General features: G+C 38.4%; 1 protein-coding gene across 2 annotated transcripts; it reads left to right on the top strand.

The window, feature by feature from the left end:
• Positions 1-1,062: 1,062 nt before the first annotated feature.
• On the top strand, positions 1,063-26,784 carry LOC146462620 (patched domain-containing protein 3-like). Of its 2 annotated transcripts, none has more exons than XM_085085434.1 (23): positions 1,063-1,253; positions 3,993-4,239; positions 5,122-5,195; positions 5,735-5,854; positions 7,179-7,326; positions 7,939-8,036; positions 8,814-8,934; positions 10,311-10,434; positions 11,322-11,434; positions 12,577-12,639; positions 12,929-12,971; positions 13,074-13,140; positions 14,040-14,181; positions 16,250-16,387; positions 17,494-17,533; positions 17,927-18,082; positions 19,014-19,126; positions 20,587-20,739; positions 22,505-22,630; positions 23,380-23,524; positions 24,411-24,532; positions 24,986-25,265; positions 26,103-26,784. In XM_085085434.1, exons 1-23 carry the CDS (start codon positions 1,147-1,149, stop codon positions 26,186-26,188), a joined length of 2,826 nt encoding a protein of 941 aa, XP_084941560.1. In that variant the 5' UTR covers positions 1,063-1,146; the 3' UTR covers positions 26,189-26,784. The 2 variants fall into 2 exon arrangements, with proteins under 2 accessions (XP_084941560.1, XP_084941561.1); XM_085085435.1 differs by lacking the exon at positions 1,063-1,253 and adding an exon at positions 1,844-2,104 and having other exon boundaries at positions 26,103-26,781.
• The last annotated feature ends 690 nt before the right edge of the window (positions 26,785-27,474 follow it).

Raw genomic sequence — 27,474 nt, 5'->3', positions numbered from 1 at the left:
CGTCATAGTCTGTGACGTCACATACTAAATTTCTTCGTAACCGTCACGAAGCATATAAACCTCGTATCATCTTTTTCTTTTTCACAAAATGAAGGAAAACATGAACACGAAACTTAAACATCTTTTGCGGAGAGCATCTGAATTTCTTCCAGTCATCCCATCTTCATTTGTTATTCGTTCTTTTTCTGACAGTTTGAATAAATTTTTATCTAATTGCACATGCAAACGAAACAACCTGGAAACAAGCTAGTTTTAAACAAAATAACAAAGGAATACATACGTACATTAACTTTATTTTCAATTGAATTTGAGAGTAGCTGATAGCTAGTGTCTTCGGATAAAATTAAAAGAAATACATATACAAAACCAAACAAACGAGGAAAATAAATAATATTAAATGTGAACCAGAATGCGAGAGATCAAATAGGATTAACATGTTTTAAAGTTTTAAACATGTTTTGATTTTAAAACATGGGACACTGTGGACCACCCAGTTAACACAATGTCAACTCCATCATCTTGTAATTCTGTGCCCTATTAACATAGGCATGATAATCGGCAAATGTAATCCTGGCCAAATTCGTCTGTCGTAATAAGCATCTGTTCGTGACGTCACCGGTTCACAAACAAAATCACAAAAGCAAGCGAAGAATCAACACGAACGGCCTGTCTCACACAGTTTCTGATCAGTAGAAAACATATTTATACTCATAACTGTAATTTTCTGGTTTGTTTGTTTGTTGTTGTTGTTTAGTTGTTTATTTTTACTCTTCTCTGAAATTTTCGACATTCTCTTAAACTCTTTCCGTTCGATAGACAAATTTTTTTCTGGGACCCCTCCCGTGTTACAAAAAACATATAGCACTCAAACTGTCTATAAGAGTAATTTTCTTTTTCTTTTCGGTTTGTTGTGTCGCTTGCTACTTTTTTCGTTGATTTGTTCAACTGCTTCTGCAAATAAGCATGAAGAGAACAAAAGTATCAAGAATTTGTGCCTTATTAATTAAAACTGCCGCTTTTCCTACTCACTCTACCCGACTAAGGAGAAGCTTGGGCCGGCTGTAGTTAGTTGCTATAAACGAAGAGATCGATTTCGCCGATTGTGTGAATACAGCTGCTTAGAAAGCTTCAAAAAAACAAGTCAAAATGGGCGATCATGATTCTCCAGATGCTCAAAGAGAAAAGCAGAGTTGTCAGTGCTTGAAAAAAATCAGCAATTTTATCACTGGCTCCTTGGAAAAAGGTTTTTACAGGTTAGTAAAATTTCACACGCACACGAATTAAAATTCACAGTTTTGCTGTCGGTTAAGGATGTTCTCTGTGTGTACATAAAAGAAAGATAATTGTTTGTGGGTGTATTGGAAAAAAAAGTTTTATTGCCTGTCCAAAATATTAGTTATGACTATCGTTATTTTTTTTCTCTGAAGTTTTGAGATTTGATGAACATAATTTTATATTTGCTCATTGCGTTACGTAACAATATCATTGCGGAAAATAATTTTAAAAACGAGTTCACTGTTGTAGGTAAAGTCTTACTGCTTATAAATCCATCATCTTCAACGTATAAACTTAATTTTTTACTGCCATGCATTTGTAGCGAAATATTTGAAGCCAAACACTTAAAATTGAAGAGATGTAAACGGTATATTGGTTTGTCATCTTCGAAGCGATGTTTGCAATAATTTATTGTTCATGCCAATACGATTCTCAAGTCAAACACCTTGACAATATTGCAGATCCCATCGCATCATATCTGTTTACTAAAGATCATTATATACTTCAAGTTTGATATCAAATATCAACCATTATCAAATATTAACCCAATAATGTTCCGACGCGGCAACCCGAGATAGCGTCAATTTCGATCTGTTTTTATTTTATTCATTTCGCTTTTCTCCCCATATAAAAGACAACGATAAACACTCTGTAGACGAAGTGAGGCTCGTATTTGATATTAGTTCATCTGCAAACGTTCAAAGTTGTCGCTGTGTATCGAACAAAGCGGGTTGCGAACACGAATTAGCCTTTAAGAGTTTCCAATATGGCGGACATTTTAACGAGTGCATTTTACGGAGTCGACGTTCATTTGTTCGTGGTGAAGAAGGTATGCACGGATTGATTGTGTATCACATCTGTGGCTAGCTGATTGTTTTTATTAAACAACAGCGACAGCAAAAAACCTTTATTTTAAAGATTTTGTTCGCAGCAACATTTCACCACCCACTTTATCCAGACAGGTGATGTTGAAAGAAATTGGCATAATCTAGCTAGGGTGTTACATATCGAACGGAACCCATCATTGAAAACCTATAATCGATTAATTAAAAATTTTTATTATCCTGTGAAATTGGGCAGAATATCGCCTCATACTTAGTCGAAGAGGCTGCAGGCCGAGTTGGCTAAAATCAGGGGATATTCCTCATAATTTTGCAGGATAGTATTGTTTTAATATTAATTGAATTGACTTTATAATAATAAATTATCATTATTATTATTATTATCATTATTATTATTACTATTATTATTATTATTATTATTATTATTATTATTATTATGAATTGATCAGTCACAGATGATTGGAATTGGGTATGTCGTAAGCATAGAGATTGAAATACTGTGCAGCATAGTTACCGGTAATAAGAATTTAAAGATTATAAAATGGATGCTGTTAAAAGAGTTTCAACGACGTTTTGCCAATGCTGCCTTCTTCAGGGAAATGTTGAAATGTAGGTTGAAACTCTTTTAACAGCGTCGATTTCATAATCTTTAAATTCTTATGTTGAAAGCAAACTTGATGCTTACTGAATGAGGTATTGATGTTTACATCCCAGGTGCAGCAGCTTGCAGCATCTCACAGCGTTAGAATGGTTAGAGAAACAAATGAAGCAGATGAAAGATTGTTCAAACAAACATCATTATTGTTCACATAAACTTCATTAGATTACATCATTCAGTGTCATAGTTCAGTACACAGGTTTGATACAACTTGCCAGTTCCTGGGTATACTCTTAACTTTTTATTTGTACATGTAAATACTTAAATGGAAAAAAAATATTTTCTTTTGATACAAATTGAACTTTTGATGTGTGAAATTGATAATCACAGAGTCTGGCATTGATGTTTACATTCCAAGTACAGCAGCTTGCAGCATCTTACAGCGTTAGAACAGTTAGAGAGAAAAAATGAAGCAGAGGAAAGATTGTTCAAACAAACATCATTATTGTTCACATATTAAACTTCATTAGATTACATCATTCAGTGTCATAGTTCAGTACACAGGTTTGATACAACTTGCCAGTTCCTGGGTATACTCTTAACTTTATATTTGTACATGTAAATACTTAAATGGAAAAAAAATATTTTCTTTTGATACAAATTGAACTTTTGAGGTGTGAAATTGATAATCACAGAGTCTGGCAATCAATTTCTGATGCTAATTGATTAATTTATATGAATTGCTATTGATAATTATCGATTTTGATAGAGTATCAGAATTCTGAATGTCTTTTGTGCTGTATAAACAGCGTATTGCAACGTCAAGTGCAACTTCACAGGAATTTTTTTTTTTTTCTACACTGAATAAAGCTTTACATTAAAATATATAGAACACTACACCTACAACCAGTCTACACAACCAGACCGTAGCAAAAAAAACAAAAAAAACGGAAAATAATTCAGGATTGAATGGGATTTGAACACACGACCTCTACTATGCCGGTGCAGTGCTCTTACTACCAACTGAGCTATCAAGCCAACTGGGAGCTGGTCATGTTCTGAGTTCATAAATATGTACCCGTGAAGTGTCTGGTTTGTGGATAACTGCGAGAATTTTTCTTCTAAATAATCTTTCATTTGCAGTTTGCTACTTTGTATACATGTTTCAGAAACATTTGTTCTTGCTTCACTCATTATTCAAACAGTACTTGTGCACGCTACATGTAAGTAGAGTTAGTTAAATGGAATTTTGATAATGGACACTAATCTTTCCTTAGACTTGGAAAGATAGTCGGAAGAAGCCCCTATATCACCATCTTGATTTCCCTGATCATCTGTGGAGGGTGTCTAGTCGGCCTGCTCAGGTTTACTCAGGAGAGTCGTGGGGACAAGTTGTGGACCCCAGGCGATTCAACGGCTCAGAAACACAAAGTTTGGGTTGATAAGAACTTTCCAACAGAGGTGCGAGTGTCGATTGCTCTTCTTGTGGCTGGAGACGTTCTCACGCCTGACATTTTGAAAGAGGTAAGTGAAAATCTCAGGTGTCGATCGTTCATCAAAGGGTGCATTCAACTGATCCTATTTTGGAATACAAAAGCATAGAACAATGATGACAAGAAATCCTCATAAGAAATTTTTGGAGTTCCCAGAGTACAAAATCACTCTTAAGTTAACATGTGTAAGTAAAAGTTTGCAGAAATGTCTTCCCAAATTTACTTAAAAAGAGAAATCTAACAGTTATTCTGCTTATTCTTATTCTGAAATACGGTCAATCAACACGACCTAAAAGGGGAAGTATCATGGGGTTTTTGATATCTTTTGTTAAAAATGATGAAATAAAACCTTCAATCACCTGCCAAATAATTCTAGAATGACGAGAGGAACGAAATCAACTCAATTCTTGAAAGAAACAACTTGAGATCTGTTCTAGTGCATTTTGGAAACAAAAATGCAAGAACTTGAAAAACATTAGCCTAATATTTTTCAAGTTTCAATCCAAACCGGCCAACCCTGTCTTTGGCCAGAGGCACTAATTGACAGTTTTATTGCACTGGGGTGATAATTTTTAACAAACTTGGCAATTATTTCGTTGTTTCTGCTGACAGTCAAACATTTTTGGGTTTTGAAATGACAGCAAATTTTCGTGATACTTCCCCTTTAACCCCAAAATGTATATTTATAATTATTCCATTTCAAATCCAACAATTCTATACCCAGTTAAAACCTTATGTAAACCTTAGTTAAGACTCTCATTGTTGCCCTCGCATTATCCCCCAGAAAAATACTCCACTGAGCAAAAATGAAAAACCATTTCCAAATTCCAATTCAATCTGGAGTTGTTAGGCTGTCAAGTATGATTTATACAAGCTGATGTTTTTATATTGTTTTTATTATTTTTCCTAAAAGGCACTAATGATTCATAAAAAGGTCAAACTGATTGGTAATGGGACTGATATGGCTTGGGAGAAAATGTGCTTCAGGTAAAGGAAACAACTATGATTCTTTTAATATATGGAAATTTGCCTTTAATTAATTATCTCAGAATGCATATTCTTAAACACTAGTCTAGTAAACTTTATTTAGAGCCCAAGGACATCATGTGAAGTTAAGGTTAGTGCCTCCTTTTACAGTGCGCATAAGTTCCTCTCATCTCCGAATGGTCTAAGAAAGTTCAGTTTATTAACAGTGGTGCCTGCTAAAACAAGAGATATTTTTGCGCGGTTAATAACTACAAAGGAAAAGCAGATCTTGGCAATACTTATTGCAATCTGAAAAGAAAATTAGGAGTAACCACACATTTTTAAAAAAGCGCTAAAATACAAAACAATGTATGACATTTTTTCCCAAATTGAAGCTTAATTATCTCTGAAAAATATGTGGTTACCCCCAATTTTCTTTTTGGAATCCAACAGCCCTTGCGAAGATCTGCTTTCCCCGCCAAAATACTTTAATTTGTATATTAGTGTGTTGTAGGCACCGTCCTTGACTGATTATTGCATGATTCTAAAATTTGTTGTAGGGTTGGTCCTGCCTGCATGAGTAACAGTCTGCTGGAGCTCTGGTCTTTTAATGAAGCACTGATTAACAACCTTACAAAGGACGACATTCTGAACAAGATTAATCAGCCCATTATTATAAGGTATGTACCTGTACGATGTAAATTATTTCTATAAATTGTTCTCAAGTATAATGTGCAGTTCCAGAAAACATCCACACTCGATACCCCCATGGAAAGTTTTTTTGTTTTGCAGCCCCATCCCCCCCAGGAAATTCCAGTTTAGCTTCATACTTTGCTTCTAAAATTTTGGCTTCTAAGACCCCCTCCCCCTAGGAATTTCTAATGACCTCCCATGGGTTGGGTATGGATTTTTTCAGGAACTACACAATGTCTTTTTCCAATACTAAGGCACGTAAGCACTACTCAGCTAGTACTAATGTAAATAAGTCCATAGTAAATTTAAGTATAATCATCCTCGATTTCTTATTTTCTTCTATTTCTTATTATTTAAAAATAATACTTTCTTCAAAATAAAAATTAGCTTAAAGAGACTACATTTCAAACACATGACCTGGCTTCATTTTTAAGTAAAAAAGGTCAATGTTCAAGTGGAGTTAATTTATACAATTCAAAGCATCAAAACTTGTTGCAGAATTCATCATTAGAATGTCACAGGTGTCAATGATTGAACAGTGCTGAAGAATGTTAAATAAAGACTTTAGCACAGATTAAGTCTGACTGTGTATTCAACGTAGGTTTTCTTTCTTTTTGGACTTAAAAATGAGGCCAGGATGTCTTCAAAACATAGCCTCTTTTCACTACTTTTTATTTTAAATTGTTTCTCTAAATTCCTTACTTATCAGAATACCTTCTTTACCATAGTTACAGCTAGAGTAATAATGAGTAAATGATAAATGAGCTGCCACTCCATTCCATTCTGCTGGTACACCTGGGTTAAGAGAGAAACAACATGCAGAGCAAACTGTTGGGTGTTTATAAGTTAATCAGTTTGCAGTGGAAATTATAAATTAAAACAATTTAACGGTCTATCAAAGGTTGATTTAGCCAACAAGCAATTCTATGTTCTAAAGAAATGTAGATCAAAGTTCGACTGCCTGATCTTTGAGATGTTGTTCATTAAGGAATTGACTCTGCGTGCGAATACTTCACTATGATCACATATTTTCGCTTTTATTTGTCTCTAAGGAATTCTTTTACATTTATATTCGTTTTCATTTCGCTCATCACTGACTTGATAATGACGTTGAGCAAACGTCTAAATATCATGATCGCTTTTTAAACTTTTAAACCAAGATGGTTTTAAATTTTTTAAAGTTTTCAACATTATCACAATTTTTTATAGTTAAATTGTTTAACAAATCTCTTCTTCTACGTAAAACAATTTTAAATATATAGTACACATGAAAGCTTCTTTTGAAAAAATGTTTTCGTTGTTTTGTTTTAGCCCTGTTACCCAAAAAAGAATTGTCATATCACAGCATCTTGGTGGAATTGAGAAGAATGCAACAAATCATATTGTAAAAGCCGAAGCAACGTCAATGACGTATGGAGTCAAATTCAGCCCTGAATTAAATGAAGGTCAAGGTCGTTTGGTAGGTTTGTTTTTTTCAGTGGTGTCTGTCTAAATATGTGGAAGACTATCAAAGTAATATTTTGTACATAACTTTGCAGTTGCAAAATGAAGGCCTCAAAAAAGTCAGGCTTGACTGGAATTTGATTTCTTAACCCCAACAGAGAGTGCTCTCGACTGGAACTATAGCTTCTCAGGAAATATAGCAAATGAAATGTTTTCTATTTCTTCCATAATTTGGTGTTTGCAGTTGCATCTGTGTTTACCAGTACATTATAAAAATTGTAGTTTACAAATGTGTTTGCTTCTGCTTGCAGCTTTGCATTTCCATAGATCTTACTCCAAAATGGCTACTTTTTAAATATTATTCTGTTCGTATTCAAATTAGCCCTTCCTACCTTGTTCTTATGCTCCAAAATCAAAGGAATATTTTACCTTGAAGGAGGCAAGAAGGGCTAATAATTATTTGAATGCAAACAAAAGGATATTAAAATGAAAGCCATTTTGGAATAAGGTTTATTGCATTGCACATGTGGACCATCTCTTTTTGCCCATACCTGATTGCATTAAAGGTTATTTGGAGTTTTATATATTTATTAACTAAAAAGGTTTCACTGTCTTAATGTTACAATAGGAGGATAAATTGACAGAAGACTTTGAAACAGACTTTGGCAAAGTGATGGAGAGCTTTGATTTCTCCTCGTTGGAGTTGTTTTATTATACCCGCATAAAGTAAGTTATTATTTTAACCCTTTAACCCCTAATATCAAAGGAAAAATTCTCCAATCTTGTCCCCATACTTTTCTTATAAAAGTACTGTAGAGAAGTTATTAAGATCAAGGCTGTGCTCTAAGGAAAATTGAAGGGAGCCCAGTGCTCCGAAACTTTAAAATCTAGGGTGCCCAGCACATGATTTGTATGAAAAAATAAGATTTTCTAATCGCCCGAGAGCAAAAAATAGGCACCAGGGGCCACTGGGCTCTGCTAGAGCACAACCCTGAAGATATTAAGAAAATTCATTTTGGGTGTTCATATCCTGAATTCTCATGACCTCAGAGGTTGAATAAGCATTGATATTAGAAAGAGAAATTTGATGCTGATCACTGTTAGGGCTTAAAGGATTAAAGTGATTTACATGTATGGTGTGCAGTGCTTTCACTAGCTGGGAAAAATTGGGCATAAGTAGCCAACTTAGCTCCAGGGTACATATTCATGTATATAAAATTTATAATAAATTTCTTGTATAACGTAACTGTCATTGAGAGCAATGTACATGTATCAGCAGGGCTTAATTCTGACATTTCACGAAAAAAATTTTGGGAAATAGCGCAGATTGATAGCAAATTGCCCGGCAGGAGAGGTCTATTGCGCAGCAAATTATGTGATTTTCTATGATCTTGAAATAAGCAAATTACGCGATTTTAAGTCAATTTCGCGAAATTGCGCCCTTGTGAAATACCAGAAGCTCTGTGTATGGCATTTGGTAAGGAGATCTGATTATTTCAACAGATATCAAGAGGATGGAGGTGGTAGCATACAAAACGATGTTCAACTCTTGTCCATTGGATACATTCTTATCATTGCCTATGTTGCCATCATGCTTGGCAAATTCACTCGTCTTCATATCAAGGTATGGATGCATGAAGTGAAGAATGGCATGGTGATATTGGAAATAAACTAGGTGGTGGTTGTTCAAAGAGAGTTTTACAATAACTTTTAAAATTCCTGCATGCTGATTGGCTGGTAACTATTGCCTAACAGTACAGACAAAATGATGTCAGGTGTAAGGTGTGCTTTTTCAATCAAAAATGAAACCAATTCTGCTCCTACTTTTTCCATGTTATTATAAAAAACAAATCAAGGGCATTTTTTATTAGTCTATACTCTTAAACACCAGAAAATGATGACATAAACGGTTCGAAACTTGGCACTGAAACCACACGCCGTTTCACTTGTCTGATGAGTTTTGGAACATTTATGACATCATTTTATGGTCTAAAAGAGTATAGACTATAGAAAACTGCTGTTCATTTGTTAAATGCTTCGATGGATGGATGAAATACTCGATGAAATACTGTCTTGACACTTGCTCTCAGTGCAGCTCCCATTTTTATGCTCAACTTGACAATGGGATTTTCCTGACTTTGGACTTCTGGGCTCAGTTGTTTGAAAGCCGATTAACGCTAATCCATGATTAAAAGTTAACCGAGGTTTTCATTTTTCTCATCTAAAATGTATATAAAAGCTAATTTTAAGCTACATGTAAAGGTAAAGAAAAGTCTAAGTCAAAATTGAGGACAAAAATGTTTTGGAAGAATCTTTGTTGGTTAGTCATTAAAATCAAACCAAAGTTCACATTGATCCAGGATTAACTTAATTGGTTTTTGAACAACTGTGGCCTGGACTGTAACCTCACTGGATTCCAGAACTCTAGACCAGGCGCAATTCCACATCAGACCAGAATCAGTTAAAGCCACTGGGAATGTCATTAGGTTTGAATTCAGCCCAAGCATATAATTCAAGAACAAAGAAGCTTAATTGCAGGCCTATTTTTGCTTACATGTAGGTTAACAATGAAAATGAAAGTGGAGAGTCAGATGTTTTAAATAGTATGAACGATGAAGCCCTTGAAGCCCCAATATCAGTTCCTGTATATTCTCCTGACCGTTCTTCATATATTTTTCATGGTATTAGTTGGGAGAATTTATTTGCCTAACAATCAGGACAATTTAACTTTACTGGTCATTTCCTGTATTCTCATATTTAATTTGTATATTTGATCAATTGGACTGTGTGTAGAAAAAGGCTCTACGTGACTCTTGATCTCACATCAAATTCTCCCCTTCTTTACAAGGACATGCAAGGTAATTTGTAAGGAGAATCTAGCAGTTTATCAGAAGCCACTTAGGGCTATTTCCAGGCGTGCCTTCAGTTAGTGATACAACTGTATAAGGAGAATAATTAAAGGTGAACTCATCTGCGCTTTGTTTTTGAAACACTCTGCAGGCTTGGCTGGCTTTGCTTGGTGTTGTATGTGTTGGATTGGCCATCGGTGTCTCGTTTGGATTGGCCAGTGCATTTGGAGTTTTCTATGGTCCAGTTCATTCAACATTACCATTCCTTTTACTTGGTAAGGATGCCTGTTCTGGGCCAAAATAATAATCCGCTATGCTTAAGTCTCGGGAATTAGGCCATTTCTAAATTGCTTTGAACCTCATTTAACTAAATGAAGGCTAAACTACACAGCTTTTCATTTGAAAATTAGTTTTGTTTGGATATGAATGAAAAGTAATTTTCATAATAGAAACAATGCACAAAGCCTTATTGCTTTCATAAATTATGGGGCTTAAAGCAACTTGGACATGGCCTATTTCTGCATTAGGGTGGCAAATTTAGCTTTTCAATATCCCTTCAGGATAGCATTTTCATGAAATTTTGTGTGTTTTACTGCTGTCAATCATAATCACAGCAACAATCGACTGACTACAAAAATACAGAAACCAACAAAGTGGATCAAAATCACAGAGCACGAACATCACTTGTTTTTGTTTTCTTAGAGGTCAGCTGCAGTGATTGACAGCAGTGAAAAGCATAATGGTTGGTTGTATCTTGAACGTCGGAGTCTACTTATTATTGAAAAGGGCAGTTAGACAGAATCAAGGAAGCTTCATTTTAACGTTTACGTCTAACGCCCAAAAATATTTTTAAAATTAGATTCTCTAGTGCTATTGTGATAGATTTTGTGTCACTGTTTTGTTAGTGTGGATTATACACTGTAGTCCAGTTAACTCTTTAACCCCTAGTATCAAAGAACAAATTCTCCTATCTTATCCCCATACTTTTCTTATAAAAGTACTGTGGAGAAGTTATTAAAATATCAAGAAATTTCACCATGGGTGATCATATCCTTAATTCTCATGACCTCAGGGGTTGAATAAGCATTGATATTACAAGGAGAAATTTGATGCTGATCACTGTTAGGGCTTAAAGGGTTAAAGTGAGCTTTTGTTTGTCCAGGTATTGGAGTTGATGATATGTTTGTTATTGTGCAATCCTGGAGTAATCTGCCACCTGATATGGTGAAAGAGAGAGGAATCCCTGAAGCCATTGGACTCGCTTTAAAACATGCTGTAAGTTTGTACAGTCTAACAACAACAACAACAACAACAACAACAAACGTTATTACATCACAAGCAAATAAATTTATTCTTACACGTAGCTAGGTAATCGAGGCGGAGGAAGAAGTAAAAGGAATTACAAATATTATGCTAAATAAAATTGTAACTGAATCACGACACTAGATGTAAAAGGTGACTAAAGGTACCGCTTATTAAGGATTATGTAACGTTTAAAACACGAACAGCAGTGTTTTATCGGATTTAAAACCACGAGGCGCAGCCAAGTGGTTTTAAATCCCCGATAAAACACGTGCTGCGAGTTTTTTGAACGGCTTCAAAAACATTCCTGGAAAAGCGTGTGTCAAGGAGTTCACAACAATGATGCTTTTGTGAATGTTGGAAACTAGCATACGAGAAAAACATTAAACACTGCATACTTAGGAGGAGGAGGTTTTATCAGGTTTTAAAACCACTGCACATGATGTTTTATTGAGCATTTGATAGGCCAATGGGCTTATGAATTATTAATGAGTTTTTGAAGGAAGGATGTAAAATATGAAATATAGCTGAGATTGTAAAGACCAGAAAATTTAAGGGGAAAGAGAGAAAAAATCAGTGGGACGGTGGTGTGACTGAAGTTTACCTGTACCTACAAATCGTGCATGAAATTTGTTCGGAAGCAGAAATATAATTAATCGTATGACATAACGAAGTTCAAAATGGCGGCGTGGGGGAAGATTAAAAGCGAAAACGGGCGATAATCATATCTAACTTTTATCATTCTTGAATGTTATTTCTACTTTTCAAACTAAAATTTAGAAGGCTTTACCTCGGTGTAAGAACCTGTAAAATCACAGCTGATGTAAAACAAAGGAAACAAAAACGACACAAGGAAAACAATAACCTACAACACAAAGTAAAAACTGTCGGGTTCTTACACCGAGGTAAACCCATTTAGAATGTATACATTATATCCTACAATTTAACATCAATATATTGTCAGAGGGGGGGTTTCCTTCATACGTACATGTTGGACCTGCAGATTGCAAAGCATTCTCTCTGAAAGAAATGATCCGACAGGCTGTTGAGTCTAGTAGCATAACAAGAATACGCGGGGTTTGGTACCTGGCACTGAACTTGTTTTCTGTTTGCAGGGCTGTTCCATAACAATAACATCCTTGACTGATTTTCTGGCGTTTATAATCGGAGCAAGCACCGTAAGTTACTTTGATTTGTAGCTCTCGTTTGTTTGAACGTGTCTTTTCTCATTGGTGCCTTGAGTTTGTTGTTGGTTCTCGTCCCTGCTCCGAGGGTTTTTCTCCGGGTACTTCGGTTTTCCTCCCACCACAAAAACCAAAATTCACAAATTCCAGTTCGACCTGGAGCCGAACAGTAGATAAAGAGCCACTCTGTGGGAGCCACTGAGATTCCCATTTTTTAAAGTTTATTTTCTCATTTTTTCCCTTTTTATTGGTTTGTGACTTCCTCTGCTTTTCTCTCTTACAGATTTTACCGGCTTTGAGATCGTTCTGTATATTTGCTGCAATAGGTATGTTTGCTCGGGTTAAAAGCGTTCTCTGTGGGGTTATTTTCTTCAACAAACTGTTGTGTTGTTTAAGTAACAAAGGTTATTTCCGTGTTCTTCTTGCAGGGATCTTGGCAGACTTTATTCTTCAAGCCACTTTGTTTACAGCGTTCCTAGCCATAGATGCTCGGAGGTACAGCTGTTATTAACTATAAGATCAGTCCCATAGAGGTAGACTGCAAAGCAGTCCGTGCGGTCTTCGAATGAGTAGGGAGTTTTAGCCACAACGACAGCAATGGCAGCGAAAACGTCAACAATGAAATCGTGTTTTTTCAAACATGAACGTCGTCGCGATTATTCCAACTCGCTTTAAATGTCAAATGTAGGTGAAATTTCCTGGAGTTGAGTTCTTGGAAACCGCACCCAAGTTTAGAAAGGGAACCAAAAATTTGTCGTCGTGTGTTTACGTCCTCTATAAAACGTCCCATCAGGAAATTTCACGTGCTAGTCGTGCAGTGAAGGCAAAGAAATGTACTAGAAGTGTAATGCACGTGCAGAGTTGCTGTTTTGGTTTGTTGGCTTTTTTTTACGTTCTCGTTGCCGTCACCGTCGTCGTTGCTAAAGCTCCCCCAACAGTCTAGAGCGAGCGAGGAACGTGAATGCTGCGCGCGAGAACCCACGCTTTGGGCGCCGTGCTCCTTGGGACTGTTATCAAATGTTAGCCTTTCAAAACCGTTTGCCCTAAAATCACGACTTTTCCAAAAAAAAATGCGTTTTCAATTTTCTAACTTTGAAAGTTTTCGTTTTCTTTCGGCATTTTCGATCGTGTTAAGTTTTACGCTTCAAGTAAATTTATGTTTTGATAGAAAACGTTCTGTGGACGCATTAGTGTGGCCGATACAAAGGTACGAAAACCGTGCGCTAATGTGGCCGACAACATTTAGCTGCATTTTAGGTGAAAAGAAACACAACACTTTTAAAAACGCTTCAGTCGGGATGGGGTCTCAATAGCATTTATCAATGAACAAAACATTTCTCTAGTTACGGCGCTACTTTCTATACGTGACAAAATTTGTCTTCATCGGTTTGCAGGCAGGAGAAGAAGCGAGACGGCTGCTGTTGCTGTATTAGGCTGAGAGATGATTATACAGAAACGGCTTGCGGAAAAAGAGATTTCTTGCAGGAAGTGATGGACAAGTATGTTGGACGAGTAATGCTGTCTCTTCCTGGAAAGGTAAAGTCTTCTAATGGCAATGGTAATGCATTTATATACCGCATTTTCTATTCATATATATATATTCAAATGCGGTTTACATCAGCATATGTCCATTAGCGACCTCATCCTACCCACCCAACCCATGAAATCATGAAACAGCACAAAGACCAGACCAGCACACCGGGAACTCCATGCCCTACTCTTTGCGATTAGTGTCTGGATTCTTTAACGTCCCACAGGGTTATGAACATTGAAGTGTTGCGAGACGGGGCCTACGGTTTATCGTCCTTGTTCGAGAAGACTAGAAAGTCTAACCATTTGCAGATGTCATTACAAAGGCAGCACTTTCTCCTCTGTTATTTTTAAAAAGACCCTGAGTGTTGGTCCGGCTGGGGTTTGAACCCACGACCTCCCGCACGGTAGTCCGATGCTCAATCCACGGAGCTAACCGGTCGGCGGTGATCTCAGGTTAGCTCTACAAGTTCTTCGATATCAACATGCAAATTCTCCTAATCGTTCTTCTGTAATTCTTTTGGTTCTAGTTAGGAGAAGTTTGGTGATTATCTCTTTTATTGGCATGATCTGGGCCCAGTTATTCAAAGCCCGATTAAGCTAATCCTGGATAAACGCAAACGTTGACTCGCGTTTAGTTGCTAATCAACAAAGATTCGTCCAAAAGATTTTCGGCCCTCAATTTTGACCCAGACTTTTTCTTTACCTTAAGCTTAAAAATTTGCCTTTAAACCAATTTTAACGAGCAACGATGAAAAACTCTATTAACTTTTAATCGTGGATTAGCGTTAATCGGCTTTCGAACGACCGGGCCCTGATCGTTTGATCAAACCAGTGTTAGAAAGACAAAAGAAATCATATTTATAAGAACGTTTTTTTTAGTAGTTTCAATTAATGGGTTTACGCTTAAAGGTATTTCTCGGTTAGAGTTTGTTCTTTGTTTAAGGTCATTCAAGTTTTATTCAAGTTTGAGCCTGTAGAGGCATTTCCTTAGTTTTTGAGTAGTCCTATCTTCTGAAAGGGTTTGTCGAGTTTTGGGTTTATTGTCTAACTTTGTTATGGAACTTACATTGGTGGTCCTCCACTTGTTATTGTCAAGCATGTAGGTATGTTTTCGCACATTGAGTTAAGCAGTTGAGTGTGAAACTAGAGCTCCTTTAAAAGGTCAGCAAACCCAAACATGTCTACAATTATAGTATATAGTGAGGTTCGCAAATAACCGGTTAGTCAGTCAGTTGTAAGTGAGAGCTGCGCTTAGGAATAAAGATTTGCTTTTAAGAAGACTCCCGGTCCCTCCGTTACAGTCGCAAGCGGGTTGCTATTCTATACCAGGGAAGCAGTTGTAAGGCGAAAAAAGATGTTGGCCATTTGAGAGATTTAGAATCGCATTTACGTCATACCTCAAATGCGAAATTCCCGTTTGTTATTTTTAAATAGTACATAGATGACAACAGTGCAAAATAAGTCTGGCCTTTGATTTTGATGCTAACACACAACTACTCAATTTTACGGAGAAACTGAAAACAGCGAGCGGCAAATGAAGAATAAATATGGTCACGTGGTCATTTCCAACGTTTGCCTTTTTGCTGTAAACGTGAGGGCCCGTTAAAAAGAATTCAACATTTGCTTCAACATGCGTTCAACGCAGTTGTTGAACCAAATGTGGGGGGCGTTTGAACAGGTCGTTCAACATTGTTGAAAGCTTGTTGAAAGTGTGTTGACTTTCATTCAACATCACTTCAACATTTTCTTTCTTGAAACTGTCGAATGGCGTTGAAACCGTTTGAACACTCCGTTCATCCAGCATTTGCCCAACATCCGTTCAACTTTTGTTGAACGAATGTTGGGCAAATGATGAAACCGTTTAAACGGGCCGTGATTCTAAATCTCTCTTATATTGGGATTTAAAACGGTCATCATAATTTCTTTTCCATTTTTAACGTTTGCGTTACTGTTGACAGTCCTTTGTAGTGTTCTTCTATTTTAGCTTCAAGTAAGGAAAAAATGCTTTCATACACACTTTAATCTTCTACCTTACATAACGTATTTTTGTTGTTATTATCATTATTTGCAGATCGTGGTGGTTGTAATAACAGGGGCTTTGTTCGGTGTGAATTTGTATGGCACGCTAATGCTGGAGCAGTATGCTGACCCAACCTGGTTTTTGCCGGTAGAGTCGGTTTCATACAAATACGTAATGACAAACACCAAGGTAACTACCACCAGACATGGTTTTTTTTTTTTTTTTTTTTTTTTTTTTGAGTGATATAGCTTGGTTCACACTAGCGTCATTACGTCTACAGTAGTTCACGTGACTTTATGCCACCAGTGTGAACATACGCGGCCAAAGTGTGGAGCAGGGATGGCGCAGTGGTGAGAGCACTGGTCTCCCACTAATGTGGCCTGGGTTCGATTCCCGGTCTCGGCGTCATATGTGGGTTGAGTTTGTCGTTGGTTCTCGTCCCTGCTCCGAGGGTTTTTCTTCAGGTTTTCCAGTTTTCCTCTCTCCGCAAAAACCCACATTCCCAAATTCAAATTCGACCAGGACGCACAGACACCTTTGAATCGAGTTTCTCGGCAGAGAGCTTTCTGGTGCTCTAGAGAGAAACAAATTACGTTTTCGTTTTTATGATCGGTAGCCAGGAACATCATGACACAGAGGTGACGCAAGGGAAATAGTGATCTCTTCTTTAAATCTTTATGACCATGTAGAAGTGTGAACCAAGCTTATTAGATTATTTGAATGCAGCTACAAGCAGTTGCAAAAAGGTTGGGATAATCTCAGCATTTTCCTTTGTCCTGCAAATAACGCACTATTAAAGCGCAATGAACAATGTAATACACTCCAACCCCCCCCCCCCCTCCCCCTTTCAATGTTGAGGCTTGCTTGGTTGAATGTCATTGCAAATTTCGTTCAACATTGATAAGGGGGGAGGGGGGGGGAACAAGTAATACAACGGTGAGTGTCTAAAAAGCACCCAATAACAGAGAGTGTCTCAACTCTTTTTGCAATTGCTTGTAGCCAAATGCCTCTAACGTACTGATCTTTGAAACTGAGAAATCTTGGACATTTTCGGTGCTTTTCGAATCTTGGAAATTGATAACTGATTGAAAACGTTTGTATAAAAAGTTTTGAGAATGTTAATAAAGAACTTCGGAAATTTTGGGAAATACTCCAAACAATTCTTGTATGGGGTTATATAATAATGCGCATATCAAATTAGACTTACCGTAGTTGTATGGAGATGCAGAGTCTCCGTGCACTTTGTATTTTTCAACTAAACATCTATTCTTTTATTGTGATCAATCTTTCTGCAGTATTTTCCTGTAAATGGTGCTCCGGCTAGCGTTTACACAGGTGAGTCCGCAAGCTGAATAATTTTACTTTTTCTCGGCTCGTTCGTGTTTTGAAAATTCAACTCACTTGATTTCTTCCCCCTGTTGTTTTTGCAAGGTACTTGAATATATCAAAGATAGTTCTTCAGTAAACCATCAAAAAACAAACACTGTAATAAGAAATTAGTCCCCAGTACCCAGCGTCTCTCGTGGCGCCCACCCGCTGACCAAAAAGCCCGAGTACTCTGGGTATGTATTGCATCGCATCGTATCGTATCACATTGTATGGTATGGTATGGTATCGTGTCATATCATAGCTAGTAAGCGACCGTGTCTAGCTCTAGTGAACTACGCTTCAGTCTGATCTTTTACGAGAGATTTAATAGTATCTATTTGCTCTATTTATTACCTACAGGAAAGTTTGATTACTTTACAAATCAAGACAAACTCCACAAGCTTCATGATATAGTGACAAGTGACAGTTATGTGATCTCCAGCTCAGTGAATAATTGGTACGAAGAGTACATCACATGGGCCAAAAATAACAAGCCTGCACAGTACTTTGACCAGAGTAAGAAACTTCTTTGTTGTATTTAATTAGAGCGGTTTTCAGTTGAGTGTCAATTTTGCGTTTGCTTTTGTTTTGCATTACTACTTTCTATGATTGGTTAAAAAAACTCGCGTCCTTCTTTCAGCCAATGGGAATCCAAACCAAAACCAATCGTGTTTTGGCCGCACGCGTTTTCCCTCTCTTGACGCCAGTACATGTATTTGCTTCGAATTCTGATTGGCTCATTGTGCTGTTTGCACCTGTTGCGATTGGCCAGAGTAATTACTTTGGTTTTGGTTTTACATCACTCAATTGGAAACCGCTCTATTGTTTATTTTATTATTTATCAGCTTTATTGGACTGATCAAAATAGGTGCAAGAACAAAACAGAAATACAAGAAACAAAATGACTGGTCCAAAGGGAATTGCGGAAAACGGGACAACGAGACCCATGCGAGGCGCAACCCCAAATATAGATATATGGGCACTGGCGTGAACCTTTTCCAGGCATTTAGCTTGTAGAAAGCGGAGGAAAAATTGCGTGCAAGGAAAGACCTTCGTTCTCAGGTCTCTTTTATTTCAAGTGGCGATTGTTTGAAGTTGTTTCATTACAAACTTGGAGTTAAATGTAATGTTGGAGCAGGTTATAAAACCTTTTATGTCACAAAGTTTTATTCCCTGACTTCATTTATTGCTTCTTCTAAGTTCAAATATCTTGGATTCCTCTGGCCCTTTCACTGTCATGCAACGCTACGCTCGTTGCGTGACAGGGATAGGACCAGAACTGGACAAGAACCCCTTCTGCCGAAAGCAGGCCCTCTCGACCATTGAACTAATATGAGAAATAATGCGCTGCTGGAAAAGGGAAATAAAGTAGCTAGTTCGACGTTATTTAATTTCATTAACTATTGACTGAGTTGTCAATCTGTTTTGCGCTTCTGTCTCACATTAGGAAAGATAACCAACAAGACGCTCTTTCATTCGTGGCTGAATGAGTTTCTTCATGGACAAGGAATCAGTTATCGAAAAGATGTCAGAATTACCAATGGGAGTCATGAGATCACTGTAAGAATGTTTTCTTGTATACGAAACGTTATCCTGTACACATACTTTAATTCCCTCATAACATCCTTTAGCGGAAGAGCAAAGTTAAAATTGACCGTGGGAGGGAACGAGAACGCCGGCGGTTGCGACTTTGCTGACGTACTCGTTTTACTGTTAAAAACTGTAATAGCGATGAGAGGTTAGGCATACCTAGAGTATTTCCCATTTACGAGAACTGGTCGGCCATACCGGTCCACTTGGTAACCACTTCGGCCGAAATTTCTGTATGTAAAGCAAACGAAACGTTTTTTCGCCTTCTCGAAGCTTCCTAGTGCTAGGATCTTCCACCCTCCATGTAAACGGCCCCTTATAATGTGCAGAAAAAAGAAGTTGGGAGATTTCGGATATACTTATCCTTCAAATCGGTACAGTCCGTTTGCGAACGGACTGTACCGATTTGAAGGATAAGTATATCCGAAATCTCCCAACTTCTTTTTTCTGCACATTATAAGGGGCTGTTTACATGGAGGGTGGAAGATCCTAGCACTAGGAAGATTCGAGAAGGCGAAAAAACGTTTCGTTTGCTTTACATACAGAAATTTCGGCCGAAGTGGTTACCAAGTGGAGAAGGAAAAGAAGATTAACTGTCGGCCTTGAGCAGCTGAACGCCCGGCTACTGCCATGTTTGTTCTTTTTGTCCCTTGTACTAGGATTTTCCGAGCGAAAGTAGTTTACAGGGTGCTAGGATCTTCCTTGTTCTAGGATCTTCCTATTTCTCAGCTAGGAAGTTCCTATCTCTAGGAAGATCCTAGCGCTAGGGCCAAGTACAACTTTTGCATGTAAACTGAATAGAGAAAACATATGGCGCTAGGATGATCCGCCCTCTAGGATCTTCCTCCCTCCATGTAAACAGCCCCTACGTCTGTTACCGTATTTATTCGATTAGCCGCCCTGGGCGCTTATTCAATTTTGTGCCCATGAAGGTGGGCACTTATTCGAGGGAGGGAGCTTATTATTTTCCAACAAGACAAAACAAAGTGCAAAAGCTACCGTCAACAAGCCATAAACAAGAAAAAAGTTCATTGACTACCGCATCTAAGACCAATTTTGGAACACAAATGGCTCTCCTCTGACTTCACGCTGGGCTAGTATAGAAATGTTTTTTTCTTTTGTTGTTGTTGTTGTTGTTGTTGTTGTTGTTGTTGTTGTTGTTGTTGTTGTTGTTGTTGTTGTAAGGAGGTGGGGGTGGGCGTTTAATCCCGCTTATTAAGTTTGGGAGCTTTCAGGGTGGGCGCTTTTTCCAGGGTGGGCGCTTATTAACTTTTTGGGCTTTCAGGGTGGGCGCCTATTCGAGATGGGCACCTATTCGAAGGTGGGTGGTTAATCGAGTAAATACAGTATTTTGTTGAGTTGCAACGATGACTTGCCCTCTAACCCAGAAAAATGTCGCTAAGAAGTTATAATGGTTCTTCTTGCCACAGGCTTCCCGATTGAGCTTAAGGCACAAGGACATGGACTCGACACAAACGGAGGTGAAAGCCATGGATGATCTACGTGAAAAAATTGAAGGAGTGTACAGCGATGATTTCGCGTTTCCATATTCACAGTTTTACCTTCGATGGGAAACAAATAAGGTACTAGAAGTCCATTGCGTCGAAATCCATAGGCTATGTTCATACTTGGTTCTCGAGTAAGGTGCCCGAGTACGATTCTCGCTGAGCACTAATGTGAGCGCACCCTTTTATCAAGTACCCACGCCAAAATTCGGCCACGGTGTCCGTGACCGAGTACAAGGTCGAGACCTTGTATTCGGGCACCGAAGAAGGCGCTGGTTTCCCTTGTGCACGCGTGTTGCTTTTGTGCCCGGTGCGCAGGCATTGGTGCTCGGGTACCAAGTGTGAACATAACCTATATTTCTAAGGAAGTACGGGTGATCGGGCAAAAAAATTACTGTAATGAACTGAAGTGAGGTAGGTCGAATTGTTTTGGTTAGTAAGCTAAAAGATGGAGTTAAGGTTGTTATGAGCGCTTCAAAAACTCATTAACAAATCATAAGCCCATTGACGTATAAAATGGTCGATTATACATCACGTGCAGTGACTTTATATCGATAAACCTACTCCTTATTAGTAGCTGATAAAACACTCCTAATTAGTATGCGGTGTTTTGTCAGCTGATAAAACACTCCTCGTTAGTATGCGGTGTTTTTCTCGTATGCTAATTTCCAACGTTCACAAAAGCATCATTGTTATGAACTCTATTGACACACGCTTTTCCAGGAATGTTTTTGAAGCCGTTCAAAACACTCGCAGCACGTGTTTTAGACCCGATAAAACACTCCTGCTCGTTTTTTTAGCATTACTTTTCGTTGTGTTACGATTCAAATAACGGCCGCGTTGGAGACAAAGTTACCTGAGACAATGACGAAAGTTTTACGTAGGATGGGAAACGAATATAACTTTAGAAGTTCGTTTGTCGAAATCTGTGATTTTAAACAAAGATGGGAAATTAATTGGGAAGCTGCTATAGCTTCCGTTGAAATTTTCATCTGGAGGTCGGTTCGTCGGGTGAAATTAACCTGCGTTCAGACTAGGTGTTCACTGCAGGTCCAGTTCTTGGGTCCGGGCGATAGTCTGAACACAGCTTCTTTGGCACCCGAGCAAAAAGCTCGGCACAGTGCCCGGGCATGCGCACTCCCTCAACGGGTAGTACTCGGGTACCTGTCCCTTGCACGACACTGGCCTAAACAAGATCTTGTCAGTTCCCGCGCTTTTTCCCCATGCCTGCCTGCGCGCGATTCAGTAAACAAAATGGCGGGCGCCAAATGAGCACCAAGGCACCAAGGAGACTGAACAGCGTCCTTTTATATACAAAGGGTCCTGGTACGGGTTTTGAGTTTGAACGGGGCCTTAGAGACTTAAAAAGAAGCGGCTACTCTTCTACCTCGAAAGTAGTTGATTATTGGCGGATCAGTATTGTTCTGATTAATAATTCCCGCATAAATAAAGGACCGTTTAAAAATAAAACTACATCATGATTCAAGCTAGGATTAAGGATTTACAACCGCAGACTTAGAGCAGTTTGCAATTGAGTGTCGAAAGTAATTTCGCGTTTGCTTTGGTTTTGCTTTACTCGACGTCATGATTGGTTGGCAAAGTTCGCGCCATTTTCTCAACCAATGGGAAGCCAAACCAAAACCAATCGTGCCTTGCTCGCACACGTTTTCCCGCGTTTGACGCAGGTTACATGTATTTGCTTCGAGTTCTGATTGGCTGCTTGTGCTGTTTACATCTGTTGTGATTGGCCAGAGAAATTACTTTGGTTTTGGTTTTACAACACTCAATTGAAAACCGCTCTAAAATCACATAATTTAATGCGTAACTCATTTTATTCTTGTAGGTGATCTCACAAGAGCTGTTTCGAAACATGGGTCTTGCTCTCCTGGCCGTGTTTATAATCACCCTTATCGTACTCGCAAACCTGTGGACGTGTCTTATGGTCTTCACTTGCGTCGGCTTTACTCTCGTAAGTACCCAGCGGGTTTTCTGTTTGAGCATGCGTGTCATTTTCTACCCTACTTTAACTTCGTTTTGCATTATTTGCGATCTTTTCCCGAAGATTTCCGAAAAATCCCCGAAGACTTGCCGAAGGTCATGGAATGTCTCCGATTATTTTCGGGTCTTCTACTAATGACAGTTAATTGCATCCATTTAGAATGTTACCGTCATATATAACTCTTTAAGCCCTAACAGTGATAGCATCAAATTTCTCCTTGTAATATCAATGCTTATTCAACCTCTGAGGTCATGAGAATTAAGGATATGATCACCCAAGGGGAATTTTCTTGATTTTTTAATAACTTCTCCCCAGTACTTTTATAAGAAAGGTATGAGAACAAGATAGGGGAATTTGTTCTTTGATATTAGGGGTTAAAATTGCTTGATGAATGGAATACCTGTGTGGATTACGTTTGGTTAACCACTAAACGATAAGCAAACAAACGTACAACGTTGAAGTTGCCAATATTTCTTTCAGGTGTCAAATTTAAATAGTTTAGCGCGAACTTAATCCAATTGACGTTGTCTGATGGATTGATTTCCTGCGTAGAAAGCATCTCGCAAAGACTGCAATCAAGTTTTTTCCTGCACTCTCAAAGGAAGAAACAGAAAGCACTCAAATATTAATGACAAGCTTTCTTCCCACAGTTGACGACGCACGTTTTCCCCTGCTGATTAAAGATTCTTTCGTTGCTGATAATTTGTATTGTTTTGCAGGTCAATATCACCGGCACCATGCATTTCTGGGGTCTGACTGTTAGCACTGTGACCACAATTATCCTTGTTCTGGCCGTTGGTCTATCTGTGGATTACGCCTCTCACATTGGACACACATTTATGATCATATCTGGTACACGTTATGGTAAGTCTCGCCAAATAGTGGCAGTAACCTCCACCACCTTGTACAGCAAAATAACCAGTACCACAGGAAAGTACTGCTCAGTAGCTTCCATTTGAATGGTCACACCAAAGGATTTTATCCCCAGACTCAAAAGTTAGGATCACCATGTACAGCATAATAAACAGCACCACAGGAAAGTACTGCTCCGTAGCATTCATTTGAATGGTCACACTTTAGTATTTCATCCACAGACTCAAAAGTTAGAATCACCTTGTACAGCATAATAAACAGCATCACAGGAAAGTACTGCTCCGTAGCTTTCACTTGAATGGTCACACTTTAGTATTTCATCCACAGACTCAAAAGTTAGAATCACCTTGTACAGCATAATAAACAGCATCACAGGAAAGTACTGCTCCGTAGCTTTCATTTGAATGGTCACACTTTAGGATTTCATCTGCAGACTCAAAAGTTAGAATCACCTTGTACAGCATAATAAACAGCACCACAGGAAAGTACTGCTCAGTAGCTTTCATTTGAAAGTTCGCAATTTAGGATTTCATCAACAGACTCTAAAGTTAGAATCACCTTGTACAGCATAATAAACAGCACCACAGGAAAGAACTGCTTAGTAGCTTTCATTTGAATTGTCACACTTTAGGATGTCATCCACAGACTCAAAAGTCAGAACCACCTTGTACAACATAATAAACAGCACCACAGGAAAGTACTGCTCAGTAGCTTTCATTTGAATGGTCACACTTTAGGATTTCATCCACAGACTGAAAACATAGGACTTGTTTAGAACTTAAGAATTTGCTCTACGGGATGACTAAACGGAGTGATTCGTTTTTTCACAAAATGGATTCCTTAAAATGTGTTAAGTTGGTGATTCTTCTCTTGATAGAACGAGCTCGCGCTACTCTTCGAGACATGGGACCAGCTGTGTGGAATGGAGGTTTTAGTACGTTTTTAGCCGTTGTGCTTCTGGCTTTTTCAAATTCATATGTTTTCAAGACGTTCTTCAAGGTAAGTGTTACAAAAAAAAAGTAAAAATAAAACGATAGTCTGACTGAATATTTGAACGAAACAGTTTTTTGCGAAAACTGGTGACTTGGGAGTTAGCTCGAACTGCAGTTCAGGGCTCTTCCTTGGTGCCTCTCACCCATTTATGCTTTGTCATTGCAAATATAACGCAACGATTTACGTTTTGTCCCTATGTCATTCCTCTGCTGTCCTCAAATGGCGTTTCTCTCGCTTGGTTCTCATTCTCTTCTCTCGGCAACCGCTGTAGTTGTATCCCCTTCAGCCGAACCCCCCTCTCCCCACCCCAACCCTCATCCACTCCATATCATTGAATTGTCTTCATTAGTGACTCGAATGTAGAGATACCGTGACGTGTGACATGTGCGTGACTTCATAATAACGCATGTCAGTCACGCAACCGCAGTCAGAGACAGATTTTTTTTTTTTTTTTTTCAGGTATTTTTCTGTGTCGTCGTATATGGATTGTTTCACGGCCTGTGCTACCTTCCCGTGCTCCTCAGCGCTATTGGACCGTCGCCATATGATTCTGCGCGGTCGCATGAGCACAAGGACGGCCGTTTGTCCCCAGTCCACCCGGCTGGACTGCCGGGAGACAACGTCAGCTATGAAATGGCTGTGTCCAATGGAAGGAAAACGCCTTTACGAAATGACAAGCGCTCTTCGACAAAAAATACTCAGAATGGCGGATATCCAATCCCACCAGCTGACTACGAAGGTAATAAGTTAACTTAAAGAGATAAAAAAAGTAAATAACAAATTTATTGTTCGAGGTCATCGGTTGTTAGGGTAGTTAAAGGGGAAGTATCACGCAAATTTGCTATCATTTCAAAACCCAAAAATGTTTGTCTGTCAGCAGAAACAAAGAAATAATTTTCAAGTTTGTTATAATTATTGCACCCCAGTGCAATAAAACTGTCGATTAGTGCCTTTGACCAGAGACCGAGTAGGTCGGTATGGATTGAAACTTGAAAAATGTTAGGCTAACGTTTTTCAAGTTCTCGTATTTTTGTTTCCAAAATGCGCTAGAACAGATCACAAGTTCTTCGTTTCAAGAATTGAGTTGATTTCTGTCGTCTCGTCATTCTAGAATTATTTGGTAGCTGATTGAAAGTCTTATTTCATCATTTTTAACAAAAGATGCCAAAAACCCCATGATACTTCCCCTTTAAGGTTTACCGTTTCAAATTTAATCCCAGTTGGGAGTTAATAATAGTAGCTCTTGGAAATAAAAAAAATTGAACTGGGATTCTAGGAGTTGTTGTCAAGTGACTCCTTGATAAAAATGTCCCATATATACCTTCGCCTGTTACTGAGGGTAAAGAGCGACTGTTCTCCCTCGTCTCTTGACGCCAACGCAGTTAGTGTAAAGAGTGGGAAAACAGGGGCACAGGGCTTGATGGGAAGGACGCCTTTAACAGTCCCACAACACCGTGCGCGCCATGATGGATTAATGACAGAGCCTGGGGCGAGGAAGGTGACTGTTAGTTGTCCATACGTGTTTAGCTGTCCTCTTGTCCGTTTGTTTCTAACTTTATCGTTTTTCTATTTCTAGGAGTTGACGTGAAAAACATTTCCAGCAATCCTCAAGTAAATGAAGGCTTTCATTCAAGTCGAGCTACAGGTCTGGATAAAGCTTGAAACAAGGCAAAATGGAATTTTGAGAAAATGAATTAATGCAGATGACATTTTTTTACTCTTTCTGCCCATGTGGTAATAGTTAGAGTTAGTAGTTAGAATAGGTAACGCTTTCCCTCCCAGGGGAACCCATGTTTGGAACTGATCCGTTCTGGAATTCAAAACGAAGTGTGATGAGTGAGTGAACTTAACTTCACGACAATTGACTCACGGATCCGAAATTCACAATTTTAAGGCTTTGTATTATATAGAGTAGTTTTGGCGTGATGTAAATATGCACGACTGTATGTATATATTCTCTACGGAGTAGAAGGTCCAATGCGATCGGTCCCATTTCGCTTTTGTACAGAAGTAAGTAAAATAATCACTTTATTTAAGTGTCGATATATTTAACCCTTTAAGCCCTAACAGTGATCAGCATCAAATTTCTCCTTGTAATATCAATGCTTATTCAACTCCCGAGGCCATGAGAATTAAGGATATGATCACTCAGGGTGAATTTTCTCGATATTTTAATAACTTCTACACACTACTTTCATAAGAAAAGTATGGGGACAAGATAGAAGAATTTTTTTTTCTTTTTTTTTTTCTTTTTGATATTTTGATATTAATAAGGAACACTTTTCAGATCGAACTGGAATTTGGAAATGTTTTTTGTTTTTGGTTTTTTTTTTTTTTTTTATGAGAGGGGAAAACCGGAGTACCCTAAACCCACATAGAGCGGTTTCCAATTGAGTGTCGTAAAACCAAAACCAAATTAATTGGCCAATCACAACAGATGTAAACAACATAACGAGCCAATCAGAATTTGAAGCAAGCGCGGGAAAACGCGTGCGGTCAAAACACGATTGGTTTTGGTTTGGATTCCCATTGGTTGAGAAAGTGGCCCGAGATTTGTTAACCCATCACAGAGCGTAGTAATGCAAAACCAAAGCAAACGCGAAATTACTTTCGACGCTCAATTGAAAACCGCTCTATAACACCAAGTCCAGGAATCGAATCCAGGCCGCAAAGGCTATTTCCTCGATGACTTCATTTACTACAGCTACCAGAATCCTTCAAAGTTAGGGATATTGTCATCTAAATCTCGCTGGGATTACAAAATTGAGATAACAAAGGAAAAAGAATGGATTATGTTGGCTGTAGTAAAAGTGCAAGCGCGGAGGGAGAAGCGACAGGGAATTGGAAAGGCAATGTTTTTCTTTTTCTCCCGTCTCGCGCCCCGCACAGATTCGGTTCATATTTGTAGCTTAAATTGTATTGGGTTTGTATTAAGCTTGAATTGAATT

This window comes from Pavona decussata, unplaced genomic scaffold (assembly GCF_977016875.1).
Source record: "Pavona decussata unplaced genomic scaffold, jaPavDecu1.1 SCAFFOLD_186, whole genome shotgun sequence".
Lineage (NCBI taxonomy): Eukaryota > Metazoa > Cnidaria > Anthozoa > Scleractinia > Agariciidae > Pavona > Pavona decussata.
This window is presented reverse-complemented; position numbering and strand designations above follow the sequence as displayed.